We start from the raw sequence: 21,711 nt of genomic DNA on the forward strand, positions 1-21,711 counted from the left end.
GTGCTGCTTGAGAGTTTGCGTTGAAAAAAAAAACATGTTAATGCTTGCGTTTGCGTTGGATTGACGATGTTTTTAGTGGCTTGTAGGTAAGTAGGGTGATGAGCCTATTGGAACACACAATTTATATTTAGGATATATGTGATACATTTTCTTTATCTCCAGGGCATCTGACAACATGCTTGAGTGGTTATTTCTACAGCACGGGCGGACTCAGCTGGATTTATTACTGTTATTTTGTTACTGTTATATGACCTTCAATAAATTATGTTTTAATGGAGAGGGTGTATAGCAAATTTTAACGTATGAAAGCAGGAGAGTAAGGTGGAACGTGAGTAGATGGTTGTGTGTTGCATTGCATTGTGACGATGATTTTGGCTGATTGCACACTGACTTCATCACGTTTAACTGCTGTTTATCTAATAAGAGCTACTCAGGAAATGGTAAGTAGGAATTCATATCAATTCGACCCATATTAAAACTTCAACAGTATGGTAGCCATCATTGTCATCCGCCCCTATTTCCATCGTTCACGAGGAAGGATAAAAGATAAGGTAGACGGGAAGTGTTGATGCTTGACCTACTTAACGGAAGGACGATGATTAATAAGACTCTTCCATAGGTGTCGCAAAGTTGGAAATTTAGAAGGGTATAAGCTCTAGGATTCGCTTCAAGCAAGCGATGCGACCGAAAAAGCATAGTTCATTAGGTAGTTGTTTAGCTGGTCTTCGAGTGTACGATCACTCGAAAAAGAAAAGATCTTGTTTAGTTTTTGTTTCGTTGTAAGCTCTGGGTAGCCGGCTACCGAGAGTATTCTATGTTTCCTAAACAAAAGCAATTTGAACTCCACACAGCCGGCTGTGGAAATATTGCCTAGAAAAGCTAATTTTATCAGCGTAATGGGCCGGATATCACTATTTATTGCAACAGTATTTAGACACATTTCGTTATTTTTTCTCTACGATATATTTATTGATTTTTTTTTAATTCGTGTATTTGGAACGGCTCAAGGCGTTAGCTTCACGGAGCCGCGGGTCTTTTATATATTTACATGAAATAAACAATAAAAATACGTTTCGACTTCGTCTCATCAGAAGGTGACACTAACTTAGTGATAGGACCAAGCTAGCGCCGGAATGACTCTAGCTCCAAAAAAAGGAGACACAATTTGTGTTCCATAGCGAACCCCTAGTCAAGCGTTATGTCCCGCAAGAAAAGGAACTCATTTTCAGCTGATGAGACCTAATGAAACAATAGGATTAAAACATGCTCTTACCCTAAATAATTTTGTATGAAAATTTCTATGTTCTTCGAAGCTGTCATAAATCATAGTGTGAAATGAAAATTTTTGTTGTGATATTATACTGCAATTGGACAACAGTACAATACATTTTTTTTTATCAAAGTTAGAAAATGAATAACTCAAAATGAAAACATTACAGATAATTATTAAATTTACGATTGCAGATTGGAATACGTCTTGTAGAGATTCAATCGAATTCGACTGGACTACTGTTGGTGTTTCTTGGCAAGGTTCAGTTACTGAAGGGGAGGCGTCAAGTGTAGCGGACAAAAAATTCGACATATTTTTAATTTGTAGAATTGTCTCCTTCTAAAGGGCGAACATGAAATTATTGCGACACCGAAAATGTCATGCCAATTTTCTTATAATGTTTAAAATCAAACCAAAATTTTAGGGTAGTTTTATACATATATTTACTTCAAAAATCAAAAGAAAAGTTAATCGATGGAGCCTTGAGTGTAAAATTGAACGCATTTTCGCTTGATGCCCTCCATCAAAGTCTTTACAGTGTCATCCGGTACCAGTTTCTCAGTTTTTTTCCATTTTCTTAACATGTCCTTCTCGTCTTTGACTGTCTCTTCTTGATCTTCCGAAGTTCCCGCTTCATCATTTCCCAGTACTGCTCCACCGGGCGCAGCTCCAGAAAGTTTGGCGGATTCATGTCCTTTGGAACAAAATGGGCAGAATTGGCCTCATACCACTTCAGGACACTTTTAGAATAGTGGCATGATGCCAAATCTGGCCAAAATAGCGGAGCTTCGTCGTGCTGCTGCAAGAACGGCAAAAGGCGCTTCTCGAAGCACTCAGATTTGTAGATCTCGCCATTTACTATGCCCTTTGTCACGAAAGGCTCACTCCTCAGTCCGCAAGAGCAGATGGCCCGCCAAATGAGATATTTGGAGGCGAACTTCGACATTTTCTTCTTCTTAAATTTGTCGTTCACATAGAACTTGCTCTTCCCGGTGAAAAACTCCGACCCCGGAATTTGCTTAAAATCGGCTTTTATATACGTTTCGTCGTCCATCACACAGCAGCCATATTTTGTCAGCATCTTCTCGTAGAGTTTCCGTGCCCGAGTTTTAGCCGTCGATTGTTGCCGCTCATCGCGGTTTGGGAAGTTCTGTACCTTGTATGTATGTAGTTCAACTTTCTTCTTTGCATTCTGGACGTAGCTCTGCGACATGCCGATCTTTTTAGCCAAATCACGGCTTGAGACGTTGGGATTTGCTTTAATCATCCGCTTCACCTTTCCCTACATTTTTTTGTTCTCCGGTCCCGGTTTTCTTCCAGCTCCTTTGCCGTGGTCCAACGCCAACCGCTCCTGAAACCACTTCAACACTGAAGTCGGTTGAATGGTGAATGTTCAACATTTTTCCCAACTACCGGTGCGACAGGTCAGGAAATTCCAGGTGTTTGGAAAGAATTTGTTCTCTCGACTCGCGTTGGTTCACTTCCATTTTCGTTTAATCGAAAAACACGACTTCAAGTTTGACAGCATGTAAACAATACACATCAATGAAAAAGTGTGCAAAATTTGGTTGATTTTTACCCAATGGTAAAAAAGTTATGCCCTGTTGAATGTGTCGCAATAATTTCGTATTCGCCCTTTAGACACACGACCAGACAACATGTTTAATGTTGCGATAATTGTCGCCATAAGCGCAGAGACCGCCCTCCACGAACCCACTACACCGGAGGTGCTCATCCAATTTATGATGACTGGACCCGAGATAGCATCCGAAGGAAGTCACGAGCCTTGAACCAAGGCTTCTATTGTTCCACGAAAAATTGAAAAACTTGTTGAAGCTACACGATCTTTCATGAATATCACCTATTAATGCCTAACTGTTCGCCTTTTCTCATTACCATTCTAATCTAAATGTCCACAAATGCAAGGAGTGCTTTCCATGCTCCATCGAATGGAGAGCATCCTTGGAACTGCAACGATGTGGATATGATCGTTGAAGGTTATATATAAAACCGTCAGTTTTATGGGGAGAATGTATGCAGCACAGTCTCTTTTATGATCACCCTCACCACTACTGTCATATTAATTAGGATAGAAGCGATGTGACATGCGCATTACAATGCTTAGCGTGAGCATCTTTGCTGTCAGATAAATTTGTGTGGTCAAAGAGTAATCATTACGTTTAAATAAAGTATTGTCATTTCATCGCGAAACATCAATTGTTTGAGTGTTTGAGTGAGTGATTTATGCTGTTGTCGTCGATTTTTGGATTTTTGGTTCCGTGTATTCTGATCAATGGTTGAATTGAATGCATAACGTAGGATGAAACATTATTTTTCTCGTTAATCCGTCGACAAACGGGTGCCAATTACCACCATTCATTAAGTTTTCTTATTACGCTTCTAACGTTGCATATATTCGGAAAAAATCGGTCGATCCGACATTCAAAAAGTCCTTATAGGATCTTTTCGTGTACAATTCTGAGTGCTCTCTACCCACTACGAAGTGGGAGACCGTCCACTGCTGTTTGCGCCAGATTTCGTTTCGTTTGACCTTTAATCGCAGTGTCGATAATCAATTAAAACCTTGTATACTTCCACCGGAGGAGTTTGTTGATTTGATTCGATTGTTTCGGATATAGTGGACGCGTAGCTGTTCAAATCAATAGGTGGTGGAGTAATCGTCACGAATATTATGCAGTAAGATAGATCGGTTAACAACGTGAAGGCAACCCTATGACATACCGTGAGAGTTGAAGTCTTCTTGAACCAGCTGAGGTGCAATGTATAGGGGAACAATGTCTACCTTTGATTCGGATTTAACAACCGACAACTTCAATATCTGGTACCGAGGATTAACTTAAACATGGGAATGACATATAAGGATACTTGGGGTTTTTGATATCCCATGAGTAAATTCCTGTTAGTTTCTAAGATTTCCGATACGAGGAGCCACTTACTTCGGTTTTCTAATAGCACCCATCAAAGGACATTCTCAGGCCTTTACTAGCCAGCTTAGGAGAGGAAATGATGTTCTTTATTCGGAAATTTAGAGGCACGTTAGAACATGTTCCCTCAATGGGATTGTCAGACTCTCGCTCTTTAGTAGACAAGGAAGCGTAGAAATTAGTCGTAATTTCTACGTTTCTGCATTGGGTAGCTGTATGGCTCAATTGTTCGCAAAGACGGTATGCCCTGAGGCACAAAAAGGCGAACAGGTAGGCGAACCCCGTTTAAAAGAATAAAGTTTAGAAGAGTAGATTCTGCGAAAGGTTCGTCATGAGACTGATTGAAAATAAGTTCTTATACTCCTTGATTTATAATGAACGCATTTTTATGCACTGACTGAAGCAAACGGTTCTGGAATGAGCCAACCCCATATTTCGCAATTAAGGCCCATGTCGGAGACTACACCATCAATCACTATTTTCCAGGCGGGTACGTAGACAAGATACTTCTTCGTACATGGCCGAGTGTTGTTTAGCTAGTTTACGCGATATATCGATGATGTCAAATGGGTTATATTCGGTTCGGAAGTAGACCTTCCAGGGGCCTGTTGTAATATATTGTTACGACTGGGAACATTGGCGGTTTTCCACCGCTGCCCACCAACAGGCTCGACCCTGACAGCAGGCGCTGTCAGGAAAGCGACGTCATCGACGTAGCAATAACTGTTTCCGGATGTCAGTTGGATTTTTAACCTCGTACGAATAAAACGTGTTTTATATATATATTGTTAACTTTCCGTCGTTTTATTACGGCTTCAGTGCCCTCTTCCACCGATACAAAAGTGGCGACGAGTCGCGTGGATGCTTCGCGAACGAAATTTTATTTAATTCGCGAGTCGTAGTGATAAAACCATTAAAAATTACACCGCCCGCGCGTAAAAAAGGAAGAGGGGCATCACCATGGATAGCAACGACCAGCAACAACCGTTTTCCGGCCAGCAAACGTCGGTCAATGGTCATCTTGGTGGTACGGTATTCCTCGGCCAACAAATGCCGTTTAACTTACCTCCATCAGGAGCCACGGGAAATGCCGGCCTACAACTTTCTTCAACCGACGCTTTGTTGCTCCAGTGTGTGCAGATGGTGACGCAGGTGTGCAGATGATGACGGTCGCATTGATCGAGAACTAATCCGTGTCTCCGAGCGACTATTATAGCTTCTCGGATCTGATCTTGTGGACAGCTTTAGCTTGTGGTCCTTGCCCATGGACAAATTTTTGCTGTCACATTGCCAGCTTACCAGCGTCGCTTACTGCACTCAGAGGCTATTTTCCCGGAGTTTTCAGTCAGCAGCTAGGTCTTTGTACAAAAATGCAAATCAAATTGGAGTTAAAGCAGCAGTGTAATCCAATTTTTTGCCCTAAGCGGCCGGTAGCATACGCCATGTACGACTTGGTGGACCAAGAACTCGACCGGTTAGATCTGTTGAATTATCACTCCAGTTGACTTTTTGGAATGGGCGGCGCCAATCGTGATTGTCCGCAAAGCAGGTGGTGCCATCAGAATCTGCGGAGATTATTCAACAGGTCTCAACTCTCTGCAGCCACATCAGTACCCGCTCCCACTTCCGGAAGACATTTTTGCCAAGCTGGCCAACTGTAAAGTGTTCAGTCAAACTGATCTTTCGGATGCTTTTCTACAAGTAGAGGTCGATGAACAGTCCCGCCATCTTCTTACAATTAATACCCATCGTGGGCTGTATCATTACAATCGTCTCCCTCCGGATGTGAAAATCGCACCTGGTGCCTTCCAGCAGCTCATAGACACGATGTTGGCCGGTCTTAAAGGAACTTGCGGCTACTTAGACGACGTCGTGGTCGGTGGCGAAACCGAAAAAGAACATGATTGCAACCTCAAGGCAGTGCTACAGCGCATCCAAGAATTTGGATTCACCATCCGTGCTGAAAAATGCTCTTTCGGCAAGGACCAGATTCCCTATTTGGGTCACATCATCGACAGCCGTGGACTGCGGCCTGATCCAGGAAAAATCGAGGCAATTATTAAGCTACCGCCTCCCACAGATGTTTCTGGCGTTCGTTCCTTTCATGGCGCGATAAATTTTTATCACAAGTTTGTGCCCAACATGCGAACACTGCGGTACCCACTCGACAAACTACTGAAGGCAGATTCCAAGTTCGAAGTGCCAGCAGGCATTTGAGCGGTTCAAACAACTACTCTCATCGGATCTTCTGCTCACACACTATGATCCGAAGCTTGAAATAATCGTATCGGCCGATGCTTCTTCTATCGGATCGGGGGCCGCTATTTCTCATCGGTTTCCCGACGGTACCATCAAGGTAGTCCAATACGCTTCGAGAGCACTCACCAAGGCCGAGCAGAATTACAACCAACCAGATCGTGAGGGTCTGGCAATTATCTTCGCGGTAACTAAGTTCCACAAAATGCTGTTTGGTCGGCGTTTTCGACTGCAGATCGACCACGCTCCACTGCTGCGTATCTTTGGTTCGAAGAAAGGCATACCGGTATACATAGCCAACAGGCTTCAGCGGTTTGCTTTAACGTTGCTGCTCTACACTGTGCTTCAGTAGCGAAGTCACCCCCGCACTCTCCTCCTGTGCCGTGGCCAAAATCATCTGGTCCATGGCAGCGAGTACAATCGAAGGCGATCACTTTCTCATCGTGGTGGATTCTTTCTCAAAGTGGCCCGATCGCTACCCTGCGTAGTCTATTTACTCGGCTGGGAATGCCTACTCTCGTGGTGAGCGACAACGGGACGCAGTTCACAAGTGCGGAATTTGCAGAGTTTTGTGCAATGAACGGCATTCAGCACGTAACGACCGCACCATACCATCCACAATCCAACGGCCAAGCGGAGCGATTTGTGGACACCTTCAAGCGGGCCATCAAGAAGATCAAAGAGGGGAGAGATACAATAAATGCAGCTTTGGACACTTTCCTTCTCACTTACCGAAGTACACCAAACCGTTCGGCACCGGAGGGGAAATCACCGTCGGAGGTAATGTTCGGTCGCAAACTTTGAACTTGTCTCGAACTACTGCGCCCGCCCGTGTGTGTGCTCCAGCTACCGAGTCAGCCGATAACAACAAACACAGGTTCTTTAACCGAGCTGATCCTGTCTTTGTTCAGGTGCAGGTGCGAAACAGGTGGAGATGGGTCTCTGGCGTGGTTGTTGAGCGCATCGGTACCGTGATGTACAACGTGTGGGTCGAAAAACGTCGTATGCTGCGATCTCACATCAACCAAATGCGCAGCCGTGCCTGTCTAACATCAACCGTCGGGCAATATTCAAGGCAAACTAGCAACCCGCAGCCCTTGGACGTCCTTTTGGAAGCATGGAATCTGCCGCAATCACCACAAGTGCAACCTTCTTCACTATCAGTATCGGCAAGCACAACGCCTACGCAGATGTCACTCGATAAATCAACACTCTGGAAGCCGTCTATTCGTGCGTCGTCCACGCCGTGGCGTGGATCGCCACCAGAGTCAGAATCATCTTCGTCATCCAGTTTAGAAGCATCAACATCTTCCTCATCATCGACCCTTACGCCCTTACATAATCGGGTCGACTTCAAATGCAGAATCGGAGGTTAGTCTACCACGCCGTTCTTTGAGGACTCGAAGAGCGCCACAGTGGTTCAATCCATACCACCTCTAGTAAGAGGGGAGATGTTAGGACTGGGAACACTGGCGGTTTTCCACCGCTGCCTACAAAGAGGCTCGACCCTGATAGCAGGCGCTGTCAGGAAAGCGAGGTCATCGACGTAGCAATAACTGTTTCCGGATATCAGTTGGGTTTTTAACCTCGTACGAATAAAACGTGTTTAATATATATTGTTAACTTTCCGTCGTTTTATTACGGCTTCAGTGCCCTCTTCCACCGATACAAAATAAATGAATATAATATATGGAAAACGAGATTTATCAGCATTATTTTGCCATCGGATAAATAATATTCAAATCGACCTCCATTGAGCCAGACGGGCTGTCTATTGTCAGAGATACCTTCCCATTAGTCGACATTATCAAGTGGGATTCAGAACCCATGCAAAGAAGGTTTTATCGGAGAAAGCCGAAAATTAATGCAACGAAATTTAAAACAATAGAGTAATTTGTGTGGAACATTTGTAGTATCAGTAATCAACAGACACATTTTTGCTGAGCCGTCGGTCATACATCTAGTTAACAAAGGAGATTTCCAAATAGCCACCAGGTATTATCCGGAAGTCTGAACTTTTACTTACATACACCATGTCTGAACTATCGTCACTACGAGTAGAGATCACTCCGAATCGTACTACCCACTCGGTGAAAAATGTTCGTTTGGTAGATACTGTACCGTATTCCAAGCAGAAATCTTCGCGATTCTGTGTGGCACTTCTACAGAAAATTTGCAGAAAAAGAATCTATTTTTGCTCTGACAGTCCGGCTGCCTTGAAAGCATTTAGTTCGACAGATTCGAGATCGAGTCGGCCATTCCGGTATTACTGGACATGACTGAGTAGACGAATTGGCTAGAGCGGGCGCTGTGATTGACTTCGTTGTTCCAGAACCAGTTGTACCAGTGTCGATAAGTTGTATAAAGCACAATATTCGCTTTTGGGCTGCATCCGAACATACCAATCATTAGCGTAGCTTGCGTTCAAACAAAAACTTTTCTGTCGGATGTGAGTCTGAAAATGTCAAAGACTTTGTTGTATTTTTCTAAGCACAGTTACATTATTCTAGGCGGGGCACTGATTGGACAGTACAAACTCAATTATCACATGGCTACTATTCAGCGTGCTGAGCATTATTCGTGTGATCTTTGTGAATCATATTACGGACCTTCATATCATTTTATATGTAACTGTTCTGCAGTAATGCAATTGCGTATCTGGATTTTTGGTTCTCCATACAGAGGTGAGCCTGTGTACAGGGAGTTGACACTTAAGAATATGATATTGTTCTTAACCCAATGTGGAACACAGCTATAGGGTTTGCTGGAAAGTTCTGAGAGCCAAGTTGATTATAGAGAAAATACAGCAGTATTTTTGCAGTATTGACGACCGATCTTTGGAATTTCTGGAAAAGAAGTTAAAAGTTGGCTTCCAAAATGATATGGTGATGATGTATCTGCTCATGGAGAAGTGTCTTTAATTCCCTGAATACTTCTGCATTGTCCATGTTTCTTTGCCTGTGTCGTTTTTTTTCTTATCCCTAACCTTACCACTTCCCTAATCCTTCCCATCAGGAAAATGATGACAATATAAATCGCGGGAAAACACAAATCTCAGATCAACATGGCGAACGTGCCATTTGAGCCAATCGCTACTGATTTCTGATTTCTGTTATTTTTACCTCTAGTTGATTTAAATTTTCCCATGGGTCTTATCGTACAGTTATGCTATATGTATTTTGCTATGCCGTGCATACCTTGTGCTGAACAAACCATATGCTCGTGTACAAGGTTAAAGCAAGAGGTAGGATGCTAAACGCACACCTACCGCAGGTTTTTGTGGAATGCATGATCTTGACATGTAAAACGTTTTCTGGAATATGAATAAAGTAATACTTGGTTGATCTAGTTCATTCGAAAAGATGATTAATATTTTTGTAAGATTTATCTTTTACCCCATTGTGCCCTACACGAGCGTGTGTAATGAATCCTATTTCCTTTACAAAACTCAGCTTTCGAAGCTGCCATTATTATTTTAATGGACTTGAATGTTTCAAGGTTTATTCCTGCGGGGACGACCGAGCTGTCGTAACATTTTACAGCTAGTGTATTGCAACCACTACATATAGCACTCCACCATCAGTTTCCCATGCTATATTTGCCGCCCTGCTGTTGCACCAGAATCAGTAAGTCTGTTGGGGAAATGTGAAACAATGGTGATGTAATTACGTGCACTTTAGCGTACAGAAGGAACAACAGTTGGCCAAAGAAAGAAATGGAATTCATCATCTTTCGATGTATAATAAGGATTTTTGTAACTTTTGTAGATGTAATGAACGAAGCGTTGGGGATTTCAAGGATGCACTTGGGGTGCTCTCGGTTGGTTCTTAATGGTGGGATTATCCTTTCTGCGTGATGCCAGAAGGATTTGAAAATCTTATTTCGTTCATTCTTTAGTCAATTTCTGCTAGTGAATATTAAAATTTGAAGTATATTGCTAGACATTTTTTCACTATTCGCTGTTATGATATTTCTAAAACGTATTTTACTCTTTTAATAAGTCCTCTGACTTCTACAATCTTGAATCGCGCGTGACCTCCAGCACAATTAAGAATCCTTATCCTTACTAACAATCTCCCACCTATCATGACACTTGTGGAATGCGCAGTTGTCTTTACAACCTCTAGCAAAAGCAACCGTCGGACTAACATTCCTTCCCTTAACTGCTGCGATTTACGTTTGGGCCTTCTTCTTTCAACAATTCGGCTAACATACCCTGGGACTTTATCAGCATCGAAACACAAATTTCTTGTATTAACAATAAATGTTGAATCCTGCCAAAAGCTATGGTAAAATGTTCACAGTCGAGATCACATTCGATGAGTTTCTTCAAAAAGTTCATCTCATCTTCCTTAATCTTCCGCAAGATTATCGTCTAACGGTTTACATTTCGAACCGAAACGGGCAGTCTCCAGGAGAAATATTCTGGTCCATCAAAGTTTTCCATCCGGCAACGTCGTCGGTTGCACGAATTTCCGTAACAAGACAAGTGCCCTGACTTAGTCCACCGAAGATTTCTTTGCGGTCGGTGATGGTCGCCTGCGCCTGATGCGTTCACCCGTCCGTGTAATACGTCAGCAGCGGAGACAGTGAATGGTTCGACACATTTGCATAATTTATTCAAGGATTTACCGCATACAACTTTAATATTAAATTATCAATGCTCTCCATCCATCAGGCAGCACCCGTAAGAGGAAAATTTTGATGAAAACGGAGAGCTTCGCTGAAAGGGATTTGGACGGTTGTTGTTGTTGTTGTAGTGAAGGAGCAACCTGATGTTTTAACGGATGTGATATGTTCTGCTGTGAGAGAAACGCAAAAAAAATCAGTTTGCGAGAAGCAGCTAAGCATCCGTTTGAGCAAAAAGCTGGAAATTGAAGATGACTGACGACTGACTGTTTACTTTTCCACTCGTTACACCGACCGGATGCAGCATTCAATATTTATGGAGGTGAAGTTAATTTATAGAAGGAGATGCTTTTCATTCGCCTGGTTGATGCATAGGAAAAGCTTTCCTCGTTACGTTCTCGTTTTACATGGCATTGGCGGTGTACTGGAAAGGTAAATGGATGCAGTTGAGTTGCTGGTTGAAAAAAAAAATGTAGCTCAAGGATCCACGCGGGCTCAACGATGGAACCGTTTTCTTTGTTCCGCAGCGTATCATCGAGGGCAGCCGCCCCGGGGATGGGAATATATTTGGCGAAAACTTATCCACGTGTAGCAAATAAAGAGACTGAGCTCTGCTTCCCTTGCCCGAGATGGTGGCTGTGGCAGTGCACCCGAACTCGACAGCAGCGTTGTTTATAATTTGCCGAAGGGGATATTTTTCTTTTTCTGGCTTTCCTGCTGTACTCAGATCAAGGATACCTTTTTATTCGTAGGATCAGCTTTTTGCAGTTTTTGTTTCGCTTGGCTAAGTGGACGGAGATGGGAGGTAAAAACGTTTCATATCTCGACTATTACCGCGCTTGTCGAATTCTTTACAATGATGGCTATCAAGGGGAGGGAAAATTGCTGGATATTGATCGAAGCGAAGGAGGTTGTTTTTGAAGGTATCAATCACGTCAGCGTGTATTGTTAGAAGCCGCAGGGTTGAAGATATCGAAGATACATATTTGCAAATATAATTGGAGGTTGTATTCTAAGTGGAAAGTAAACCCCTTTTTTGTTGTAAAATGCAAACAACCACTTAAAATATTGTACCTAAACATGCCTCATAGATGCGTTTGAATAAAATCAAATATTTGAAGGAAATTTTTGGTATTTTTCCAAATAAACGAAATATTATGTTTTTAATATTATATTATGTATATTGTTATTATACAGAATTTATAGAATATAATGATTACACTGGAACCTCTATTTACAAACCAAACCGGGTGTTCGTAAATTGAATTAGTTCGTAAAAAAGTTTGTTATTTAGGATATAGTTCGTGAAAAAAGTTCGTTTCACATTCCTATTCAAATTTGTTGGTTGAGTAATATTCCCGACAACCCTAACAATATGGATATTTTTGGAATGGGCTTGATAAGTAGATGTTGAAAATGGATGCTATACGACATTTTTAAATCCAAGGTGGCGATTTCTGGTTGAGCAGCATTCAGTGAAGACCCAATTTTATCAACCCCCGATTTTGCCTTCACTCGATTTGGTTTAACCCCGATTTATCAGCCTCCCATGCAAATCCAAGCCGAATACGAGTCAATCCTTTCTTGAGAATGTATTTCTTATCTCAAAGCTGTAAAATACGTCAAAATATAAAGTTCAAATATATTGATTGTGCACTGGAAGACCTTCTTAGGAGAAATGTGTAGGGGACCCGGGGCTATTAAGACAATGAGGATAATTCGGACCTCCTCGATGTCTCAGAAAATCGTAAGATTGACTGTCGTACGTATTCGTGAAATTGCTATTCTAAAACATTAATTTTGACAGCTGAATCTAATTCTTTGGTTTTTGCCTTTCTCATATAGAAATGATATGCAATCACTCTAAAAATTGTCACCCTAATCTCGGCGGAGGGCCAAAATTTTTTTCGATTGACATAAGGTATTCGTGTTTTAACAGGAGAGGGTTATACCCCCCTCCCCCTCACTGGTCACCACCAAATTAAATTCCCCTTAGATCACCTCTCATTGCACCCCCCTCAGACCACCACCCCATCCATCGCTCATACCAGTCCCCTTCTCATCCCCGTCATCTTTATACCACCGCTAAAACACAAGGCATCCCGAATTAAGCTGGGGAGTGATTCGTTCGTAGTTAGCCGGAAGACAACATTGATCTTATGCTGATTAGGCTAATAAAGTATGACATTTTTTGTTGTTTCAAGTGTTTCACCGTCGACACATAGCTCATCAGGTTCGTGGCTGGCGAACCATTGTGTGTAGGTGTAAAGTGTACTAAGAATGTATTAGCTATTTCCATAATTTAAACGAACATAACCAGCCATAGACTCATTGTTTAGAGAAATGAGAAAAGCACAATTGTACCACTAGGTGGATTACAACAGGTTTTTTAGAAAGATTTTTTTTCTTTTTTCCATCCTTAAAACAAAAATCATTATAATGGCAAAACCGTGATTAAAGTAACAGAACAAACTGAAAAATGGTAATGGTAATTGTGTGCAACGACCTTGATGAAATCACGACGGAAGACGAGCTGAGAGGTGCAACGAAGCAGCAGTGTAACCTGGGCGAGGTGCACATGACGATCCCGTTAAGGAAGGGATACGGAGAAATGCAGATAGCGATGATTCGTTTACCGGTAACCGCTGCAGACAAGGCACTGGAGGTAGGTAAGGTTACAGTTGGATGGTCGAGATGACTACTGAGAGCCGCCCCACGAGTAAATAAACAAGCGGAGAAATGCTTCAAATGTTTAGGTTTTGGACATTTAGCAGGGGTTTGCAAAGGCCTGGAAATGCGGAGAGACGGGTCATGTTGCGAGAGACTGCACACTGAGGCCGAAGTGCTTGCTTTGCACCCCAGCGGAAGGAAATGACCATCAGACGGGTGGTTTTAAATGCCCAGCCTACAAGAAGGCCATTGCAAGCCAACGGTGATGGAGATGACCCAGATAAACCTGAATCACTGCGATACCGCACAGTAACTGTTGTGGCAGTCTACGACAGAAACTGCGATGTCGCTTTGATCGAAGAGCCTTATCAAGTCCCCCCTAATAACGGTAACTGGGTGACGGATAGATCAGGAACCGCTGTGATACAAGTAATGGGCAGATTCCCCATCCAAGAAGTGGTAGAACGCTCATATGAGGGTTTCGTGATAGCCAAAATCAACGGCATCTTCTTGCAGGAAGCTCCAGCGAAGTTAGACGTACGATTGTGCAATGAAGGTTCTGTTAGTACATTTCGGAGAGACGGGAGGGAGTCCATCATCGACGTCACATTCTGTAGTCCCTCATTGACGCCACAACACCGCGAAAATTGGAACCACGCAACAAACGGCGTCCAGCTTACTGGTGGAACGAGACGCTTAGTGCGTCACGCGCTGCTTGTCTCAGAGCCAGAAGGCGGGCTCAAAGAGCAATATCGGAACCAGATAGAGAAGAGCGTAAGGCAGCGTTTCGGGAAGCTAGGGTCGTTTTAAAACGGGAGATCAGACCTAGCAAGTCAGATTTCCACAAGGAGCTATGTCGAGAAGTAGACGCCAATCCCTGGGGTGACGCATACCGAGTCGTGATGGCGAAAATGAAGGGCCCGACGACGCCAGCCAAAATGTGTCCGAGCAAGCTGAAGATAATCGTCGAGGGTCTTTTCCCGAAGCACGATCCAACAATATAGCCACCGACACCGTACGGCGAAGAAGAACGAACAAACACGGAACGGCAAGTGACTAACGACGAGCTAGCAAAAGCATCGAAGCGCCTAAAATCAAAGAAAGCCCCTGGTCCGGATGGAATACCAAACGTGGTACTGAAAGCTGCGATCCTGGCATATCCGGACATGTTCAGGATAGTGCTGCAGAAGTGCCTAAATGAAGGCAACTTCCCCGAAATGTGGAAGATCCAGAAGCTGGTGTTGCTGCCAAAGCCAGGGAAGCCACCTGGCGATCTGGCCTCGTACAGGCCCATATGCCTACTGGATACACTCGGAAAACTCCTGGAAAGGATCATTCTTAACAGGTTGACGAAATTCACGGAAGGTGAGCGCGGACTGTCCAAGATGCAGTTCGGTTTCCGCAAAGGAGCATCGACAGTGGATGCAATTCGGACAGTGCTAGAGAATGCTGAGAAGTCAACTAAACAGAAGCGAAGAGGAATCGATACTGCGCTGTGGTTACGATAGATGTGAAGAACGCGTTCAACAGTGCCAGCTGGGAAGCCATCGCTGCAGCGCTGCATAGAATGAGGGTTCCCGACTATCTATGCCAGATCCTGAAGAGCTACTTTCAGAGCAGAGTGCTGCTGTACGAGACGAGCGAAGGGCAGAAGTCAATACGAGACACAGTGGGTGTTCCTCAGGGCGCCATTCTAGGTCCAACTCTTTGGAACGGAATGTACGATGGCGTCTTAACACTGCAGCTGCTCAGGAAAGTGAAAATCGTGGACGACGTATCACTAACGGTGATGGGTGAGACACTTGAAGAAGTGGAGGTGTCAGTGACGGAGACAATAGTCGCGATAGAGAGCTGGATGAATGGGGCCAAGCTGCAAATAGATTACCACAAGACGGAGGTGTTGTTGGTCAGTAACTGCAAAGCGGTTCAACGGATGCAGAGCGATGTCGAAGCAATTGGGAGTTCTAATCGACGACCGGTTGAGCTTCAACAACCACGTTGAATACGTCTGTGAAAAGTCGGCGAAGGCAACGAACGCAATAGCGAGAATCATGCGTCAGCGGCCCGAGAAGCAGTACGAGACGTCTGCTATCTACTGTTTCGTCATCGATACTCCGATATGAGGTTCCTGCCTGGAGTGCTGCGCTGAAAACCAAGCGGAACCATGAAAAGCTAAACAGGACATTCCGACTGATGACCGTACGAGTCGCGAGTGCCTACAGAACAATATCGTCGGAGGCAGTATGCGTGATCGCCGGGATGATCCCCATCTGCATTACCCTGGCGGAGGACGTGGAATGCTACCAGCGGAGAAATGCACGCAACACTAGGAGACTGGTTCGAGCGGACTCGTTGGCTAAATGGCAACAGGAGTGGGACAACGCGGAGAAAGGAAGGTGGACTCACCGACTCATCCCAAATGTGTCGGCCTGGGTACATAGGAAGCATGGAGAGATGAACTTCCATTTGACGCAGTTTTTGTACGGGCACGAATGCTTCCGGAAGTACTTGCATCGGTTTGGACATGCTTCGTCACCCCTTTGCCCGGAGTGTGCGACTGTGCAGGAGACACCGGAACACATAGTCTTCGAATGGGCATTCGAAGAAGTTCGTAGGGGTATACCTGGTATGACAGTGGACAATATCGTCGAAGAGATGTGCCGTGACGAACATACCTGGGACGCTGTCAACAGAGTGGTCTCGAGCATACTCTCCGAGCTGCAGAGGAAGTGGCGAAGAGACCAGCAAGAAGCCGCAAATCGGGTTTCGAGAGAAATTCCGCCGCCGGGGAACTCTCCAACTGTGTAGACTAGGTCCACCGCCGGGGACCAGTTGAGTAGTACGTGACGTAGCACAGAGTTGGGTCGTCGGGGCGCCTGGGAACCGGACGTCAAGCTTCACCGGAATCGCTGACCCGACCTCGACATCCTACCGGGTAGCTCGTGAGTAGAATTGATTCACCGCCGGGGATTAGACCGAGTAGACCGCGTCGCAGAGCTAGCAGTGGGTCGTTGGGGTGCTGGTGAACCGGAAGCTACGCTCCTACCGGAATCGCCGGATAGACCTCAGCACCTACTGTATGGCCCGTTGAGGAGGCTAGATCCACCGCCGGGGATTAGATCGAGTAGATCGGGACGACGCGGAGAGCTAAATGGCTCACAAAAACGAACATTGGAATCAGAAGAAATCTACCGCTCGGTTGCAGGAGAATAGGCTAGATCCATTGTTGGGGACTAGACTGAGTAGTTCGCGAAAAAGTGAGGGCGGGAGCCGAATGGCTCATCGGGAAAGTAGAGCGAAACGGAACGAGAGGAAGCCAAAGGGCTCAAGAAATTGTGGTGCTAAAACAAAAGAAGAATCGGTATCGGGGGAGCCTCCTTCGCCGGGGAATTGGTAGGGTGTAGAGGAGTGGGGCTGTAACCCTGCGAAAGAAACGAACTAGTAAGTGGTTGAATTAGAGTGTGGGCTATGCACATAAAAACCCCTCCTCGAAGTAATGCCGTAAGGTAGTGCCGGGGAGGAATCAGGTTCTGGGCAAGAGCAGTGGTTTTTAGCGGGTCGGGTGATGGCAGCCCAAACCCGTTCTCTGAGACATTGGGGTTTTTGTACATTTTTCCTCATTTAGGGTTTTCCTGAAAAATTTTTTACTGCTCTCTAAAAAAAAACACATACGTACATACACACATACATACACACGCACAGACATTTGCCTAACTCGACGAACTGAATCGAATGGTATATGTCACTCGGTCCTCCGGGCCTCCGTTAAAAAGTCGGTTTTCAGAGCAATTGCAATACCTTTCTATTGAGAAAGGCAAAAACTCAGCAAAAGACTTTGAATATTTTTGGAAGACTTCCGGTTTACCGAAATTCCTGCATGAAAAATCTGGGCAATCATCTAATTCACCCTCAAATATAAGATCTAATCATAAACCAGCAAAATGCAAAATATTTTTATGTATTCATCCAAAAGAGTGCGGTGAGAATGAAATAGAGAGAAGAAAGAGACGTATGTGGCGTGAGTTGAGGGTTTGAATTTATTCAAATTAGACATATTGCTTAAATTTAAGTAAATTCAACTGTTTAATTAAAACTATTTGTGCTACAACTTCAACTTCCAAAAATACCCATATTGATTGAATTATAGCGAATTTCACTAAACCGGAAGTCGCCATCTTTGATTTCAAAATGGCTTCAAAATCAATTTCTACTCTTCAAGACCATTCCGAAAATACCCATATTGTTGTGGTGCGGGCCATAAGGAGTCTTTCAGACCCGTCTCTTCCATCTTTCCTAAAATCTTTTGCATTCAAAAAGACTTAGAATATTTTTTGCAAAAACCGCGTTAATTGGAAAATCCGCGTAAAAAATACCGCGTTAATTGGAAAATTCGCGTAAAAACCGCAATAATTGGAAAATTCGCGCAAAAAAACCTCGTTAAAAAACCACGCAAAAACGCGTTAAAACCTGGGTGTACAGAGAATTCACGCTTCAAGCAAATTTGGGTCGATACTTAATGTCTCCAGCAAAGTTTTCGAAAGTGCTATTTGAAACAACTTTGTGAAAGACATAAATATCCCACATATTCAATATTGAAATATAGAAGTAGTTACAACAAGTTATTCTGAAAATACTGTATTTGATAAATCTCTTCTGCGGAAATTAAACAACAAATTCACATTGCGTTCAAGGTGCCTCTGAAGCTTACAAAAAAATTTTAATATTCCCAGATATTAAAATAACTGCCCAAAAACAAAAAGAGTGATCCCATTTTTAGGAGCTAGCATCAATTCGGCAATAGCTTAGTCCGCCCACCAAGTTAGTGTCGGATTCTGATGAGATGAAGTCGAAACGCAAGTTCCAGTTCCATCCAACCATAATTTAGTTATAGTTAGTGCCTTCATATTTTCAACAAAATTGTTTAAAATGAAATTATCAAAAATTTTGCTGAAGGCACCATGTCTCCTAATATTTTTGAAGAATGAATTCTCCATAATTACCTCTATGAGAATTAATCACTAAAATTTCTATATCAAAGCATGCGCTGTTTTATGTTGATAACTTCCCGAAGTTGTCAAACCTTCAAAGTCAAGGATTATTAAATTTGGTGATCTTGAACGTTGAATTTTTTGAACAGTGATTACTCTAATAGTAGCAAATCTAGGTATTAAATGTATACAAAAGGAGAAAGCTAACCTCCTACTCAAATTGTTGATATATTTCAGCTCTGCACAATCAACAAATATCCTCGGATCTGGTACAACTTCCAACTACCATTATCATCCACTACAGATCACTCCCGTTTAGTCCCGAAGGCGCCCGCGATGACAAGCTCGAAATTCCAGACACGGAAAACCGTTACGAAAAGACACCGGATTGAGCCAGGCGATGATGATTTATCACTGTCAAAGCATTTTCGACTGATGTTATCATCGGCGGAGTGGCTAGAACCAAAGCACATTTCCGTTGATGAAAGGATTTGAATACAAATTTCACCCTCCCACTCGGAATGCTTTAGCGGGGTACGTGTGGATTCGTGGCTGCCGAAACACACCCTCGCTAGCCGCCCTCCCGCGGTGAGTCTTTGTCTAACTCCAGATATGCTCATCTGACTCATTGACTTGCACTGACTGGTGTTGATGCCCTGACCGAGGGGCTTACGAAATTTTTGGAACTTGATTCTGGTAGCGATGTGTTTATGAATTTGAAGTAAGAAAAGTGTTCATTGACATTTCCAACAGATTCACGAACCCCTTGTACATATTGCAAACCATCGACACCGCAACTGCCCCTGAGAGATGATGAGGCATTATTATTAAGTTTTCTGTTTGATTGGAAAGCTATCCATTCTTTCGAGCAAAAAAGCCCTTTTAACTGGTCGACGAATAAAGAACGATCTGGTTTGTGTGTGCAAGCACAGGGTGATTTATTTCAGCAGCATTGTTGTTAGTCAAATAAAGACAGTAGAGTAGATACTGACAGATAAAAGTCGACACATGTTTCAAAGTGTTCTTGAGCCCACTCTGGCTTTCTGGGAGGGGGAAAATCCTGGCGGAAATGGGGCGAAAATCGCTGTGTCATATGAGTAACTCCCGAAAACCGGACTCGGTCTCCGGTGGCATGGACTGGTGGAGGAGGTGGGATAATCCAATTCTTTTCACCAGTTCACTCCGGTTGTTTATCTCATTTCCGGTACAGGACTTGTGACTCCTTGCCTCGGACGGTCGAGCGGCCGAGGACAAATGACTTTCTCGGTTCGACGAGCAAATAGCGTTGGCCATTTCCTGCATCTCGGTCGCAGTGGCGGTACCAAACTGGACCCGGTTTCTCCGAGGTGGGGAGGTCGTTGGCAGATTCAATTCAATTCAATGACTTAAATAGATTAGAATCTAACGTACGGATGGAGAAGCATTTATCCTGGGCTGGCAAAAAAGGCGAAAGCCAGAAAACAACAAAAATTGAGCACCGAAAATTTATCTAGTTTCATTCATCCGATCTCTGTTGGGATCTGCAGGATCCGGAACATGTGGCAGTGGCTTTGGATAGCGCAAGTCATGGGGATTCTGTGTATACACCTTTTAGCGGGTAGAGTAGTAGGATGAGCGAAATTGCTGTCGAGAGATTTATTGCTTCAGAGTATTAATGTTCAATGAATGATAACAAAGGGTGGCGCCAATTTTCTCGGTCAATTCTTTTTGTTTGGTCAATTTACTTCGGAATGATTTAAATGTTTGGCCATTATTGATGGACCTTAATTGGAAAACTTTGCCTGACACTGGGAAAAAATTACGTAGGGGTACGAGTTGCCTGCGGGCTGGGTCATCATAATTGTTAATGGGTTGATCCTGTAGTAATGGTCATATCTGTATTTTCGAAAATACAGGTTCGAATAAAATAATAAGCAATTACAGTGTGCTCTCGTTTTTAGCAATTTCAGAAAAACAATTGCTTCCTATTTGTTGCACAGTGATCCAAATGGGCAAAGAAGGTTTTTTTTAGATTGCTTCAAAACTATTGGCTTTAGCAATGTGGTGTCTTCGAGAAAGTTTCTTTGAATAGAACTTCCCTTTATTCCGGTTTATCGGATTGATGATTAATCCCCATAATAGTGAGTTACGAAATTTATTTTCTTCAGTAATTCCGATAGACAAACACTTACTGCAGCAAAGTAGTAGAGAAACTTGTTACCAATATTCAGCCTAAAGGCTTCAACTCTTTATCTTTTAAGCTTTCTGAGATTTGGGGCATTATTTGTGAAAGGCCCCTTAAAAACAATTTTTTCATCATAAGTTTTTTTTTCTAGATTTTTTCCATTATATACATGTAGTAAAACATTATTTGGACTGTTAAACAGCATTAATTTGCTGAAGACGGAAATTTTCTATCGCTAGTGTGTGTAGATTCACGTTTTCGGTTGAAAATAGTTCTTTTTCCAATACCGATAACATTTAAACGGGCTAATAACTTGGTTTGTAACAGTTGTACATTCCTAATATATTAAGATTGTAAATATTTTGAATTGAATGTATATAATAACTTTTACATTCAATTCATTAACAAGCCTATAATTTACACCCACACAATCCGACATTTCAATTACTTCAATCAAAGCTAATTCTTCCATCCGCCAAAATTTAGGCAATGTGTCCTATCTTCGATAAGTCCAACCGTTTCTGTATCCGAAGATCACACTCGTTTCTTTCAAGCCCGAGTGAGATTGCGAGAATACTAATTTCAAGAAGAATCCTTGCACCAAAAGTTGAGGGAAAGGGAAAGCTAGACCGCTTGCTTACGCCAGAAGAAACTAGATGGTTGAATGATCTGAGATCCCGAGTAATCCCGAAAAGATCTCAGAAAATGACGCACTTCCGGGTACTTTGAGACTCCCTTTCTTAATCTGAGGAAATCAGGCTCTGATCACTTTGTCCCAAACCGTTCAGC

At 43.2% G+C, this 21,711-nt stretch overlaps 1 protein-coding gene across 1 annotated transcript; it reads left to right on the forward strand.

Annotated features, from left to right (window-relative positions):
* The first annotated feature begins 5,175 nt into the window (after positions 1-5,175).
* On the forward strand, positions 5,176-6,432 carry LOC131676037 (uncharacterized protein K02A2.6-like). The gene is made up of 2 exons (XM_058955163.1): positions 5,176-5,308; positions 5,717-6,432. Exons 1-2 carry the CDS (start codon positions 5,176-5,178, stop codon positions 6,430-6,432), a joined length of 849 nt encoding a protein of 282 aa, XP_058811146.1.
* The last annotated feature ends 15,279 nt before the right edge of the window (positions 6,433-21,711 follow it).

This window comes from Topomyia yanbarensis, chromosome 1 (genome assembly GCF_030247195.1).
Source record: "Topomyia yanbarensis strain Yona2022 chromosome 1, ASM3024719v1, whole genome shotgun sequence".
Taxonomy (NCBI): domain Eukaryota; kingdom Metazoa; phylum Arthropoda; class Insecta; order Diptera; family Culicidae; genus Topomyia; species Topomyia yanbarensis.

Excerpts from the sequence above, each read along its gene's own strand:
- LOC131676037 (XM_058955163.1), top strand. The coding sequence starts at position 5,176 with ATGGATAGCAACGACCAGCAACAACCGTTTTCCGGCCAGCAAACGTCG. Across the intron at positions 5,309-5,716 it reads AGGAGCCACGGGAAATGCCG|TTGACTTTTTGGAATGGGCG; the intron begins GCCTACAACTTT and ends TTATCACTCCAG.